General features: G+C 39.4%; 2 protein-coding genes across 3 annotated transcripts; both read left to right on the top strand.

The window, feature by feature from the left end:
* Positions 1-1093: 1093 nt before the first annotated feature.
* Positions 1094-8026, top strand: gdpd3a (glycerophosphodiester phosphodiesterase domain containing 3a). Of its 2 annotated transcripts, XM_058652690.1 has the most exons (10): positions 1098-2106; positions 2670-2712; positions 3655-3790; positions 3871-3916; positions 4013-4131; positions 5374-5463; positions 5651-5784; positions 6498-6557; positions 6646-6697; positions 7537-8026. In XM_058652690.1, the coding sequence occupies exons 1-10, from the start codon at positions 1968-1970 to the stop codon at positions 7663-7665; spliced, it is 948 nt and encodes a 315-aa protein (XP_058508673.1). In that variant the 5' UTR covers positions 1098-1967; the 3' UTR covers positions 7666-8026. The 2 variants fall into 2 exon arrangements, with proteins under 2 accessions (XP_058508672.1, XP_058508673.1); XM_058652689.1 differs by having other exon boundaries at positions 1094-2106; positions 3871-4131.
* A 2555-nt stretch (positions 8027-10581) lies between these two features.
* On the top strand, positions 10582-14689 carry ypel3 (yippee-like 3). Its single transcript, XM_058654737.1, has 5 exons — positions 10582-10927; positions 11912-12030; positions 12236-12279; positions 12768-12876; positions 13593-14689. Exons 2-5 carry the CDS (start codon positions 11914-11916, stop codon positions 13680-13682), a joined length of 360 nt encoding a protein of 119 aa, XP_058510720.1. The 5' UTR covers positions 10582-10927; positions 11912-11913; the 3' UTR covers positions 13683-14689.
* Positions 14690-15848: the final 1159 nt, after the last annotated feature.

Here is a 15848-nt window from a genome sequence, read left to right as displayed (position 1 = left end):
GCTGGAAGCGATCATATCACTTCTGTGCACTTTTCCCATCTCTTTCCACAACATGTCTCAGCACGGCGTCTCCCTCCCGCCCCGACATTCCCACGGGCTTTTGCTGAATGAGTGGAATGACGGCGTCAGGCAAACCGATGAGTTGTCAAACACTGAACGCGGACACAACTTTTATAAGCTATCCTGTACAACACATCCTGTTCATGCAGGTGTGAGAGAAGTCCAGAGAGTCACATTGTGCTGCAGAGAATAGGTGGACGTTTTCTAGTGAAATCCAGGCTTGTTGGTCAGATTTGTGAGTGAACCTTGACCCGTTGGACTGCTGTCATTGACGCTGAACAGCACAGGACGGCACACATTGCTGTCATTGTACTGTATGAAAAGAAAGCATGCAAGATGTGTTCACCTCGTGGGTTTGAGTTTACATTTGCTGCCACGTCCCCTTTGTCAAACATCCACCGGCTAAGAAACCTGCTGCACTGACTGTGATGCTGCTTTTTATTTTTTCTGTGTGTGAGAGAAGAAGAGGACAATTACACTGCAACTTCTCCTTGTTTACACTGAAATCATGATTAGTTTAATTAAACTGAGAGTAAATCAGAATAAAACAAATCCTAGTGTTTGCCAACACTAGGATTTGTTTGATTCTGCAGTGTCTGAGTATGAGACATGCACATTCTTGTGCAGCATTCTTCCCCTTGACCCTTACCCTCACCTTAACCATGACAACCAAATACCTAATACCTCATCCTTACCTGAACCCTAATCTACACCAAATTCTATCCCTGACCCTAAAGAAGAAGTCTTTTAAAGTTGCGAGGTTGTGGTTGATTTTTCATTAGTTTTTCTTTTTATTTAGTGTTGACTTTTTGTTTTTTTAAAATGACTTAGTTTAAATGTGTTTTAGAGCAGGTTTGCTAGTTTTTATTTTTTGTAAATGCTTAGTTTTAGTGTTGTAATATGGAGTATTTGTCAGGTGCAAAGGTCATAATGAGTATTGTGTGTTATAAAAACCCAACAAAATATGCCTTTAAAAAAAAAAAAAAAAAAGTATTAGGACAGAACAACCGTCTCTGAAACAAATATAACAGTCTATAAGGAATTAGACAAAAGTGCAAAATGTGCATCACACTGCTGAGATTGGATGCCGTTAGTGTGCCAGGTAAAAATCAAATACCCAACAGACTAAAGACGCACAAGAACATAACATAAATAATTTTATGATGAAAGAAAATTCAACCTTTCAAACATAAAATACACTTCACATGAACCCCAAAAGGATTATACGTATATGAAATAAAGATGAAAACATGACACATTTCCACTACAATTTCAGTCAGTTTTAGTTTGTTAGTCTAGTTTTTATCTTTATTTCAGTAAACGGAAATGTTTTCTTTCAATTTTACCCTTCGTTATTTCATTCGTTTTCATTCACTGTGATAACCTTGTTGAGGACCAACCAGAATATCCTCACAAAGGTGGGTTCGCAGCCTTCTACACACACACACACAGTGTGTCATTCCTGGTGAACAAAAACACTTAAAAGAGAATGGTATATGTACTGTAGCACTGCCACGGGCAGGGGAGAGGCCAATGAGACACAGAGAGGGAGAGCAGTGAGGCGATTCCTGCCTCTGAGCTGGTTCTTCATTAACTGATTTTTACAGCTCTCCTTGCTCAGGTGCTCTCTCTCTCAGAGTGAGCATAAGGGGCGACTCACAATATCACTGCATGAAGAAACATTCATTGGACACTTTTCTCAGTCTTACCAGTCAGTCCAGTTTTTTTTTTTTCTTTTTTATCTTCTGAAGGCAACAGAGACTTGTGTGTGTCCTCAGTCAAGCTCTCTGGGATCTGTTCACTGGCAGGAGTTCACTGCTAAGGTCTTGTTTCGGTTTGATCACAGTTGTCAGCTTGCAAGACGCGTTTGTTTGTTTGTTTGTTGGTTTGTTTTTTTATATGGAAGAATGAGCAGCTTCTTTTATTTCGTCCTCCCCGCGCTGGGAGGATACACTCTCACCTCGCTGTACCTGCTGAGGAACCCACACATTCTGCACAGGAGGAAACGCACGGCCTTTTTCTGCACACACATCTCACACAGAGGAGGTAGGAAGTTGGGAGGGATCGATAATCAAATCAGTCCATCAACCTGATCATGAGTTGTGCAGGTGCAGGTGCAGGTTTTTGTTGTTTTTTTTACATAATAAAGAATTCATCTCTATTATTCCCACAATGTGACAGCGGCACAGATGAATGTATAAACATCAGTAGATATGAAATGTATTAAATATTGGAAGTAATAATCAGAGAAATATGTATTATATGGACATATTACACTGTTTCAACAGCACGAAAATGTGTGAAATTTCTGTACCTGCATTTATTTGTGAATTTGCAAAATAAACTAACAATGTCACTGGTCTTTCACACTGTGGTGTCCCCTGGGTTTAAGACTCAAGACAAACACTCTCTGATTAGAGTTTCTACACAAATTATTGATAAACAATTACAATTTTCTTCAACCTGCAAGTTTTGCTTCAGTAAATAGCTGAAGTAGGCGTAAAACTGTTCAAAGACATCATCTGGGAAGATTGAGTAAATGAAAATGAAATGATAACAGTGTTTGTTTTTCTAGATGCAGAAACATGTTCTCGTGTGTTTGTTCTCAGGGTGTGGAGAGAGGATAGAAGGCACCATGGAGGCGTTCACACAGTGAGTACGATGGAGTTCAGGGGAATCTGAACTTCTGGAAGTTTAGAGTCCTCACCTGCAACCAAGCACCAGCTGTCAGTCATACTTTATCACACAATGTACATCACAGAGACCTTTTCAACCTGGCTTTTACCTGCGATTTATTACCCTTTCATTTAATTTTGACACAAATTATTTTATTCTACCCTTTAGTCTCCTTTAACATTCTTACCTCATTTATTAATGAATGTATTTATTCACTTATGTATTTGTTTATTTATTTATATCATTACATTTTTATCTGTTACTACTTTAATTTTCCTTTTCCCTTTATTTTACCTCCTGTTCAGATCACCCATTAGTATTTTAGCCTCCGGTGTTTTCCCTCGAGGCTGTTTGTGAGTTCCATGATAGCGTTTCCTCACTTCCTCACTTCCTCACTTCCTTCTCTCCCTTCTTACTTCTCCTTTTCCTCACTTCTTCACTTCTCCATTGCTGTTTTCTTACATATTACCAGCCATTTGTTGGCTGAAACGGTTGTTGGGTGTGTGTGTGTGAGTTGCATTGAGTTGGATTGTTTGCTCGGTCGACTGATTGGTTGATGGTGCTGTTTTGACGTCATTAGGACCATGAACTTAGCAACTGGTGTTGTAAATCGAGTGGAAATTCAAAAATCGCCAGTGACAGAACTACTAAAACGTAAAGATCTCAGTGATACAACAGAGATTTTTATCTTCAGGAGGGAAAGTACACTGTACATTATTTTCAGGATTTCACCTTAAAATTCCCAATAAATCACATCTGGTATTATTTCACAGGCTTTAACTGTGACAATTCACAATATACTCTGAATATAACATATGGGGGTTTCTTATTTAAGTGAGGAACGTCAGTTTAGTGGTAACATATGGATTTTTCTCTCTTTTCTTAAAAAAACGTCTCTTCTTCTTCATCTGACTGCAGTGCGGTGGAACAGGGCACACACATGCTGGAGCTGGATTGCCACCTGACACGTGACGGACATGTGGTGGTGTCACATGACGAGAATCTGCTCAGGCAGACCGGACATGACATCAACATATCCTCACTCAATCTACAGGTCAGGGTTTATTATGATAGTAATTAAAAAAAAAAAAAACACCAATGCCAATTAAATATTCACTTTAATCTTGCACACAGGATTTGCCTTTGTATAAGGAGAAACTGGAGGTGACATTTTATGCCGGTGAGTTCCTCCTCTCATTCTCTCATTTCTGTTTAAGGTGTCATGGTGGAGTGTTTCAGGTGTGTGTGTGTGTGTGTGTGTGTATGTGTGTCACAGGTCACTACAGCAGCGGCGCAGACAGGACGATTGCTCTGCTCGAGGACGTGTTTAAGAAGTTTCCTCATATACCTGTCAGCATCGAGATCAAAGAGTACAACTGTCAGCTGATAAGAAAGGTACAGAACGCCTGAAATAATGATGAGGAAATGAAGCACTGTGAGGCCTTTGTAAAGTCTTTGTAAATCCTTGTAAATGTTTGACATGGATTAAGAAGAACAATGCTTTGTAAATGGTGGTGGAATGAGGAAGTACGGGAAAGCATCCAAAGGAAGGGAGGTAAAGAAAGTAAGCAGGAGTACTGGGCGTCTTGGCGTGTGGAAAAGAGAGAGCTGTCAAAGGCAAAGCCTTATAGTGAGGTGTATGAGAGGCTGGACTCTAAGGAAGGATACAATGATTCATATCAATTAGCTGGACAGAGAGACAGAGCTGGAAAGGATGTGCAGCAGGTTAGAGCAATTAAGGACGGAGATGAAAATGTACTGACAAGTGAAAAGTGTTTTAAGACATTGAAAAATAGTCCCTGAACTTTGTTAGGGGAGATGTGAGACGGAAGAATAGCAGCAAAAGTGAAAGGGAAGGTCTACAAGACAGTAGTGAGGATGAGCGGGATGGACCGGATTAGAAATGAACATATACCAGGGATGGCTCAGGTTGAACAGTTTAGAAATAAAGTGAGAGAGTAAAGGTTGAGATTATGGTTTGGTCACATGCAGAAGAGGGACAGGGGTTATATTGGACAGGATGATGAAGATGGAGATGACAGGCTGGAGGAAAAGAGGAAGACCACAGAGAAGGTTCATGGATGTTGTGATCTGCTGTAGCGACTCCTAAAGGGAGAAGCCGAAACAAGAATGGATGTAAGCAACCTAAGAGAATCCTTGAATATTGACTTATTGATATTTTCAGGCCTGGACTATATATAATATATATATATATATATATATATATATATATATATATATATATATATATAGTGTTGTTGGAAGTGCATTAATAAACTTAGTGACCAAGACAATCAAAGACAGTCTGTGATTTTACAAGTGAGAGTCTTGAGATTTGTATATGAAGAGCTTGCAAAACTCAGTCATTCCCTGAATAAAAACCAGCTTTGTGAGGTCGTATTTAATGAGGGTGTGTCACAGAGGTATTTTGTTCTCCTGAGTTGTGTGTTGCCTAGCAACTATCTGATTAAATGTCAAGGATATCAATGATGATCAGCTGTAGTCACCCGTAGTCTGGAGTTCCAGTAGCACTTCCTGTTGCTCTCGCAAATAACAGAAGTAAATGACAGGACTCCTTTGAACTCTATTCCAGCCCTAATATTTATCAATAGTGAATCTCCTCTTCTCTGTGTGTAGGTGTCTGATCTGGTGCAACAATACAACAGAGAGGAGGTGACAGTCTGGGCTTCAGTGGACGGCAGCATCATGGAGGAGTGTCGCAGAGCGGTACATTAACCACTCGGGGGAGACAAAGATTACTACAGGCTACATTTATGTTTGTTTTGCTCAGCATTGAGTCATGTGGCATTAAAAGCTTGAACGTCTTTACTCTCCTGTTTCAGCATGACTCGCCAACATTCGTACAATCTGCCTCTGTATATGTCGGCCCTTTCTCTCTGTGTGTTTCTCGTAGAACGGCTCAATGCCGTACAGTTTCAGTGTGAGCCACGGTGTGCTGCTTCTGCTTCTCTTCTACAGTGGCCTGCTGCCCTTTGTGCCACTGGGCCAGAGTGTACTGCAGTTCTACTTGCCGCGCATCTTCAACAGGTGTGGCTGCATACCTGCATGTGTGCCTTTCGCATTTGCTCATGCAAAACACAGTCGCACGCATCTATATTTAGAACACTGACACATTTTCTCATTGAGATGAATGAGACAATGGCTTCTTTGCAGCAGCCATGTTGATAGGTCACAGTAGGCAAATCACAGGTGTGAATAAGCAGCTGTGTTTCAACATTAACATCTGCACTTTTCCTGCTGAAACATGTCCAAAAAGTCTGCGGTTAATAGTAATGTTTGCGCTGTACACTCCCCAGCCACTTTATTAGGTACACAAGACACCTACAAACGTGGCAGGAGTGGCACCTTTCGTGTTGTTTCCCGCTGCTGTAGCTCACCTGTCACAAGGTTTGAGGTGTTTGAGGCAGAAAACTGCTGCTCACTGGACATTTTCTCCTTTTCTGATGATTCTCTGTAAACACCAGAGATGGCTGTGCAGTTTCTGACTCAGATCAGCCTGTACAGAACCGCCAACCACGCCACAGTCCATTATGATGCTCAGTTTGAACCTCAGCGGGTCGCCTTGACCGCGTCTACATCCTTAATTGCTGCCATGTGATTGGCAGTTTTTTTTTCAGTTCAGCCTGAGCTTTCATATATCACACTATGTTACTTCAGACTCTTAGGTGTAAGATGAATCCATACAGCACAGGTCTGCCTAAAGTTCCTTTTTTTTTTTTTTTCTGTCTGTGCTGCTGAAGGACGTTCATTCCTGAGAAGCGCATCCTGAGAAACAGGCTGGTGGTGTCTTTGTTAGAAAAGTGAGTAAAGAAGAAGAATGAGAGACAAAATGAGAGCATATAAGAGTATGTATACCAGAGTAAATGATTGTATGTTCTGTCATTCCAGAGTAACGATGAGGAAGAGTCTTTTTAAACACCTTGCAGCCCGTGGAATTCAGGTATGAAACCAACATCATCACCATAATGTGTCCGTCTGTCCATCCATCCATCCATCCATCCATCCATCATCTAGCTGAGACAAACTGACACACTCACACAGCCACGGTGAGCAGCTCTGTCCTGATTTGAGTAATCGCTGCTGGAATGACATCACGCCAACATCAGGCCATGAGTGGGTCACTGAATGGTTTGAGCCAGTAATTAGTAAAAACAGTAATTGTCAATAAGTGACTAACCACATGAGAACAGAGCTGCACACTCTAGGAGAAAAAAGGGTGAAGTTTTAGTTGTAGAAGACGAAAAGACACAGAGTGGAACACTACCGTGTGATATACTTCAACAACATCATCTATAATAAGGCATGAAAGAAACATCACAAATGAATGGCTCTGAAATAAATGAATCATCTGCTACAGTCTGCCATATAAGTCAATAATGTACAGTAAGAACAATATCACACTGCTGCTGCCATGGTACTGATAACAAGGAACCATATTATCTTCCTGACACCATGTTATTTATATCAGTTACACATGTGTTAACTGTGGTCGAGCAACTGCTTTTTTCATGTTGATGTTTGACCCGATTTCACAGCCACTTCTGAGAAAACGGCTCAGACCCATTTAGAACTGCTCGTGGTACTAGTTTATTATTGTTGATTTGTATTGTACTGCACTTTGGTCCACCCTGTGGTTTAAAGATGTGCTTTATAAATCAAATCTACACTCATAAAACCAAACTTTAATAAACCTGAACCTTCCTGTTTGCCCCACACTAAGAATTTACACTTAAAGAAGGCCTGAAGGACATCATTAACATACTGTGTATGTAATTACAGGTGCATTTGTTTGTGTGCAATAAAGATGACGACATAAAGGCTGCGTTTGACGTGGGAGCTACCGGGGTGATGAGCGACTACCCGACTGTTCTGTCCAGGTACCTCTGCAGAAATACAGCCCAGGACTGACCACAGGACACATCAGGCCAAGATGACCAGCATGCGTTAAATCAATCAATGAGGAGTCTGTCAAAAAGAAAGAAAGAAAGGAAACACTGTAAATAAGAAATAAATTAAAAGTGTGACACTCGTGTCAATCGTCTGTGACAAGATGAGACAGAGAAGATTTTGAACTTGCCGTTCATCTCATTAATCTTGTTGCTAGAATAACTTGTTTGTGGTATGAACAGTAACCAGGTCCTCCACCCACTGTCTTTCAGACTCCACCCTGTGTTCAAAGAAACAGTCGTTGATTTTTGCTGTGTTAAATCAGAGTGAATATTTAACCAGCTGAACCATGAAAAAAAGAAGTAAATGTGACTTTGTTTTTGTGTGTGTGTGTGCGTCATTTGATTGGTTTGTCTAAACGTGAGAGGCTTGGAGGATGCTGTTATATTCTTTTTATTTTAGAAATATGTTTATGCCTAAAAGATGCAAAAAACTAAACACATAACTCACAGATCATACATCATAGCACATTAATGCTTACAAAAGCAGTCTGCGGTCTAATTGAACTAGTAAGGCAGACATCTCAGTTAGGATTAGATAAAAAAGGAAAAATAAACATAAAAAGTTTATTATTATTACTATTATTACTGTTAAAAAGTACATAAACATTAGATATCTCATGCATCTCAGTACAGGGTCTCATATCTTGTCAAATAAATCTCCAATGTCTTCGTTATAAAACCTTAATTTCTCAAGATGCAATGTGTATGACATTTCCCCCCAACCACAAATCATATGTAGACAGAATCCATTTTTTTTCATACGTATTAACAAAAGATACAAACATAATGTAAGTGTATAAGGCTGTCTGTAAGGTGGTGACGGAATGTCATTTTATTTTTGAGGCATTAAGGTATTAAAGTCAACAAAAACATGGGGACATAAAACACAGGTACTACAGATCAGAAAAAGATAAGATAAGATAATACTTTATTGTCTGTTTGCACAGAAAAGTGTCTTGCCTTCACCATTCTCACAAACGTAAGACAAAGTCAGACCAAAGATACTGCTATAAGTCTATAACATGCATTAAAATATAAAATAGAAGTCCCTATGCCCATGTGGATGAGAACGGTTCTGTCAATAATGCCGTCTGGGTTGGGTGTTCACCTGTGTTTGAAAACAAAACTAAATGTACTAAATAGCTCCATAAGCTGAGGGTTTACATGTGCAGCAAACCACACACGCATCATTGTTTCCTTTTCCCCCGGTCATGGTCAAAGTCCATTGATTATCAAGCAGCCTGTTCAGGAAACAAAGGCTGTATTTGGCTGATGGAATATATTGTGAGTGGATCAGTGTAGACTAAGGTTTTTATTACAGGTCCTTGTGATGATACAGTCAGTGATATAATGTGTCAAGGACACAGGGAGCATGTTATCAGTAAGAAAGGGATTTATCAACATTAAGGGAAGCTTATATTCAGTGTGTGAAATCATCAATCGATAAAGATTAAAATAAGCGACTAACAACTGCACATTGTAGTTATCTTAAATGGCCACTTTCACCCAAAGTGAAAGAAATTCAGTTTAAAATGTTGAACAATATTTATCCAGCTGCCAAAACTCTAAGGCCAAGGTTCAGTTTGGAAGTGGATCCTTGTAGTTTCTGTCTGACAAAGCCTGAAACTACTGAACATTTATTTCATCTTTAGCTCAATCACAATAACGTTCTGGAAAGATCTATATAGCTGGTTGAATCTTGGAATCAGTATTACCTTTTTTCTTTTTAATAAGACTCAGATTTTGGTCTACCAAAGAAGGTGCCAAATCTGGTAAACATAATTGTCATTATGGGTTAATAAATTAAATTAAATTAAATTAAATTAAATTAAATTAAATTAAATTAAATTAAATTAAATTAAATTAAATTAAATTAAATTTAATTAAATGCAATTCAACATCATTAAAGTCTTTAAGTCAAAATATATTGTTTAATATGTCAACCCTAATCTTATTTCTTGATCCTCATTGTGTTCTGTTGTTGTGTATGTGTGTATATATACTGTATGTGTAGAATGCATATATATATATATATAATGTTTTGTACTATACAGTTTCATATGCAAGCCAACGTTCCTAAATAAAGTTTATTTAAAAAAAGAAAAGTGGATGTACCTGGAGGGAGGTCTTTGCAATAAAGTTGACTTTAGTGGGATGACACGGTGATGCAGTGGTTGGCACTGTTGCCTCACAGCAAGAAGGTCCCAGGTTAGTAGGGTTTTGATTACATTTTGTAAATGTTTGCAGTGGAAAACCTGCACTTTTGATTTTGTTGTGCAATGTCAATAAATATGTGCAATAAAGATTCTGATTTAAAGAGTTTGCATGATGACCCAAGTGCTGCAGTTTCCTCATACCACCTTAACATGTGTCAGGGTCCCCAGGTGCTGCTCAGTGGCACTGCGGCAGCCCATTGATCCTAGGTCTAAGAAGGGACGAATTTCCCCATGGGGATTAATAAAGTTACCTTAATCCTAGTGATTATTGAATTAGAGGACACTGGTCTGAAATCATTTTTAATAGCTGAACAATTGTTTTCACTCTTTAATGCTCAAATTTCTTTCAGGTTACTGTTGTTGACGAGGCACTTTTTGCACTAGTGCTGTTGAAGACGACAGTCACGTCCACACGTACTTGTGAAGGTCAGGTGTCACAGATCGGATCTGCATTAAAACAGATGAAATGGGTCAATACCATGTGAATCACTCCAGTCTGGTGCGATAATGTGAACGTGGCCTATCACTGTGGTATCCACACAGGGACTCAGGGACAGTGGGCCTCATGTGAAGCCTCGTGTGATTGGTTGACCCACATTGTAAACGTCACGCTGCGGCTCTGATTGGTCGACCGGGATTTGTTTTGCAGTCTTCGGACTTCCTCCTCTGCCTGTTTTCATAAACAAACCTTACTTTCTCTCCCGCCAGGTCATCGCGGATGCTCTGTCAGTCAGTGTGCCAGTTTTGTTGGACTCCTGGTTCCGTGTTGCAGGAGCTTTGAGACCAAGGCCTGGTTCGTGTTCAAAGAGAGACAGGGAGAGAGACGCGGGTAAACGCTGCAACAAGCGAAGGCTGTGTCTGTGTTGTCTTTATTGTCCGAGTGGTCCACGCATGGTCGACTATCGGAACAGAGCCCGACCACGTATCGCTGTATTCGGATGATTTCCAGCTGTCAGTCTCTTTACGTCGCCGTGTAAACCGCGAGGGGCTAATTTTCCAAACCAGGTAAGTCAATAAACACCGGGGAATACCCTGCGATGCACCTTTAACCCGCTGCCTCTGTGGTTTGTTGTGATTGTGTGGCGCTAGCATGCTAGCTAACACACACACAAAAAAACATGCAAAATGCGATAACACGGGTGAATGTTGCGATGATGCGATAAATGAACATCTCTAGTGTTTATTTCTGTGCCTGTTTCACTGGTTCCACTTACTGTAAAGGAAGCATTGATTCCACGTTCTACATGTGAAGGACAGGACAGGGTACGTCACAATACCATACCATACGTGACCGTACAATGCCATTAATATCACAATTCTGTGATAATCAATATATTGCAAGGAAAACATCACGATATTTGTCTTAATGAAGAAAACTAAACGTCCGTCAGAAGTGCAGGTTTGCTCTATTTATTCACAACATAGAAAACAATGTGCATAAAGTGTGTATCGAACGTGGATGGGGCATCTCTTAAAGTACAGTAGCCAGGTAACTTCCACCCAAGTTTCAGCAAGTTTACTTTTATTTATTAAAATATCTATATTTGCCCTGGCATATTAATCGACTTGGGTTATTGAAGTAAAACTCAAACGACATAAATGTACCTTTATGGTATGTATGCAAGAAGCCAAAGGCCCCAAGCTTTACAAAAAAAATATGTTTGGGGGACCCTACACAGCAATCTATCTATGAATTATTTCATACTAGAGATTGCACTTTTTTAATGAAACTTGTAAAATGTTAAAATCAAAAGTTGCCAGATGAGGAAAGTATAATGATGCTCTGTTTTCAAAATCAAAAACATGTCTGTCTGAAGCCTTAACAGTATTATTAAAATGTTTAGTAAACAAAGCACCTGATTGATCTATATTTATGGTTAACATCTGTATGACTAACTAGCTGGTCTCCAGAGTCATGTTTGCCTACGTTACTAATCCACGTACAAAACAAACCCTGTTCCCGCTTCCACTTTCCTTCCACCTCCCCAGACATGGTGAAGTTGACAAAAGCCAAGACATTCCAGGCTTACCTGGACTCCTGCCACCGGCGTTACAGTTGTGTGCACTGCCGTGCCCATCTGGCCAACCATGATGATCTCATCTCAAAGGTCAGTGTGCTGCCACCTTCTTTGTTGTTACTGAGCATGTGACTTTGCTTGTACACTGCAAAGCTGTAGAACTGGACTGAAATTACACTTAAAAGGCATAAAAATTACATTTACTATTATCAAATTGTGTTTGTGATCCTGTTTTTGTCAATTGGTTGTGACTTGTTTTTAATTTCCATGTTTCCTCTTCATGTTTGTCTTTTAGTCTTTCCAAGGCAGTCAGGGTCGAGCCTACCTCTTTAACTCTGTGTAAGTATTTTATTTACAAATATTAAGACATGGTCAGTCTAATTCCTATTGAACTCGATTGACGGGAAGTTGGTGATTCTTTGATAGTTTTACTAGTTTTACTAGAATATTATTTCATAAGTAGTCCATTTCTCTAGGAAAACTTCTTTTTTCAGTGTCATGGTTTAAGTAGCAGTAGCAAGTTCACACATTATCAACGGATAATTTGGTTTGCTACACAGTGGACTTTGAAGTTGTGTGAGCAACAGCATCTGTGAAGTTTAAATTGGATGAGTTCCAGTTCCCTGCCTCCTTTCCCATGACAATCTCATGATTTTAATAGTTGTGGGGTTTTTTTCTTTTAAGAAACGTGAGATGTGTTTAGGCAAACAATTCTAAATTCTAAAGGATATGAGTTTAACATCAGAGTAGATAAATGATACTTCTCAGTATATGGTGAGGAGAATCACTGAAGAGCTGCAGTTTGACAAAGCTGGGTTTGGTTTCAGGGTGAACGTCGGCTGTGGTCCTGCAGAGGAACGGCTGCTGCTCACAGGACTTCACGCAGTGGCCGACATCTACTGTGAAAACTGTCACACCACACTGGGTTGGAAATATGTAAGTGGGCACACCTGCACACCATCGCTGGCTTGTTTACCAGCTAACATTATTTTTATATTAAGATAACTATGATGTCGGTTTGCATTTCCCAGCTCAGCGTCATCTTTTGGCCACTGATATCATTGCTGTAGCATTACATTCATTTATCACACGTGCTTTAATTACTTGTAGTAGGGCTGCAACGATTATTGTTAAAATGGATTATTAATTGTCAACTATTTTGATAATCGATTACTCAGTTTGAGTGTTATTTTCACTTATTAAAAGTTTTCTGATTTTTCAGCTTCTTAAATGTGAATATTTTCTGGTTTCTTTGCTCAAATAACAAAGAAATCATCAATCAAACTGTATTATTTAAGAACATCATCATTTCCAGGTTTGCTAAATAACGATCAACATTTTCTGACATTTTATGGCCCAAACAAGTACTCGATTAATCAAGAAAATACTAGACAGATGCAGTTGCAGCCCTAGATTGAGAGTTTTTGCTGTTGAGTTAGCTTTGCCGTTCTGATATTATATCGTATTAAATTCATATTTTGAAGCTCAAATTTGTAAAATCACAAACACACAAAACTGTTGAGCTGCAAAGATTTTACTAAAGAGTGTCTTCATATCCTTTGTATGAAACTATCAGTGAGCAGAGCGAACTATGGTCTTAATTAGCTTCATTCTACTTTTTATATTTACCCTTGTGCAACTTCCTTCTGCAGGAACAAGCCTTTGAACTGAGTCAGAAGTACAAGGAGGGGAAGTACATCATCGAGCTGTCTCACATGATAAAGGACAATGGCTGGGACTGAGGGAAGGCTTCATCTTTCACCATGACTGTTGTAAAAAAAAAAGAAAAAAAAGTTGCATCCCCTCAATTTAAAGGGTTCCAGTGTAGCTTCCTTATCCTGCATTCGGGGGCCATCGCTTCAAATGGCTTTGCCAACAGTAGCATGTGATGCCTTTATCTTTTTCTGTTCTTTGCGTTTTTCCGGCGAACCACAACAACACCTTTGCTGATATTGCTATCCTAACTGCTAGTTGTGCTGGGACATGGACTGAATGAGTGCAGGGTTGGTGTGTGAGAGTCTGGCGGGTGTAGTCACACAGGCACGTGTGCATGTTGGGATTTTTAAATCTTGTTCTAGTGATGAAACGCTTTACGAGTGACCACAAAAACAGTCTTGCTCTGTAGAAGTGTGGAGGGCAAATACTCGATTGGCATCAGATGCAGGTATATGGATTTCTTTCCCTAATAGACTTCCTGGCCCAAACTGTGTAAAGTATTTCGGCCTATTTAACCCATAGATCATTTACAAGGAATGTAAAGGTTTGGGAATAATTCAAGCAGTGGGGAGGCTTGTTTTTTTTTCCTATTGGTGAACTTGGTTTTTATAGTAATAAGCGTTTATATTGTGCCAAAGGCAATCTGGGTTTTAAATTAGTGATGGTGAAGCCCACAAAAGTCTCCTGGAAGAATTATTTAATCTGGAGTATGAGTGTCTTGTAATTGTAGGTATATACTGTATTTTAATGTGCCTGCGTGTGTGTGTGTGTGTGTGTGTGTGTGTGTGTGCTGAGATGCCTTAAGCTGGATGGTGCTGAGAAGCATTAGTCTGGGGTTCACAGTTATCCAATGCTGTTGAGATATATCTTCTGTGTTTGTGTATAGCTTAATATTGAGCTGCCCTTATTGACACATTACTTAATCATGTTAGAGTAAAGTGTGATTAGGATGTTGTGTAGCATATTTATGGTGATATTTTTTTTTAAGTGTTTGCTTCTTTCATTCATTAAAGTGAACTATTTTAAACTTTTATCATACAGTGTCTGTATCATGCCTAATTGAGTATTTTTGTCCATGATATGTCACTGTAAAACACATTCCTTTCTGTGTTTATTCAAATCACTTGAGTGCGAAAACATTTCACTTCTTCAAAGTATGTAGGCTTATTCACATCCACTTTATTCCCAGAATTGACGGGCATAATGTTTTACTTTCTTTTTCACTTTGCTTTTTCTCATGGTTGTGGCCCCAACACAGAAGTCACAGTAAACTTGCCTGACGTTCTGGAATAAAAGAACCATCACTTCATATTTTGTTTAGAATCTTTGTTATGTACTTAACTAGAGAATAAGATCTTTATCTATATCCAGAGCATATGACCTGAGATGTCCACAAAGTACCTGATAACAATGACAACAGCTCTCATCTATTAATAAACCCAGTAATTTATTTCATTACATTGTTTTCTGTGGGGGGAAAAAGGCCTCTTTGATGAAATTCCCTTCAAGTCATCCGTAGGAGACGGATGTTTGATGATAAACAACCTGAAAAGACATTATCTCTTGTTGTCTCCTTCCATGGCTGTTGCCAGTGGGGAAGAATAAAATGAGAAAGCAATTGAATCAGCTTTGAACTGTGTTAAATGACTTTGAACTGATTAAGATGAATGAAACAAAATAAGTCACTTATTGTAAAGAAATGATGATTATACTTGAAGCAGGCACAGAGTCACATGAGTGAGCTCTGACCAGAACTAAACCCTTTTTGTGGTGGAGGAACTGCTGACAGTCATGAGTGTGCAGGTCTTCCCAGTCTGTTCTGCGTTAACTTCTCATTCTTAGTACTAGAATATAGTCTATTGTATGTGTACTTGTGTCTTAACAGAGAACAAGTAGTGACAAACATGACCTCAGGAGTACTTAGACATTAATGTTATTTTTCAGAAATAATATTATGCTGCAATTGTGTGTGCGAGTGAATTGTTTGTCTCTGTGTGTGTTGGCCCTGCTATGATCTGCCGACCTGTCCAGGGTGTTACACCGTCTTTCACCCGACGTCAGCTGGGATTGACACCAGCAGCCCTGCAACCCTCATGGGAGGATAAAGAGGGAGACAATGGATGGATTACACTGCAGAATGTCTGCTATAGGCCATCAAGTGTCAGTGTGAATATAAAGGATTGGAGCAATAT

Source organism: Solea solea, chromosome 16, assembly GCF_958295425.1.
Source record: "Solea solea chromosome 16, fSolSol10.1, whole genome shotgun sequence".
Classification (NCBI taxonomy): Eukaryota; Metazoa; Chordata; class Actinopteri; order Pleuronectiformes; family Soleidae; genus Solea; species Solea solea.
The sequence above is the reverse complement of the archived record's forward strand: the minus strand, read 5'-3'. Positions and strand labels throughout refer to the sequence as shown.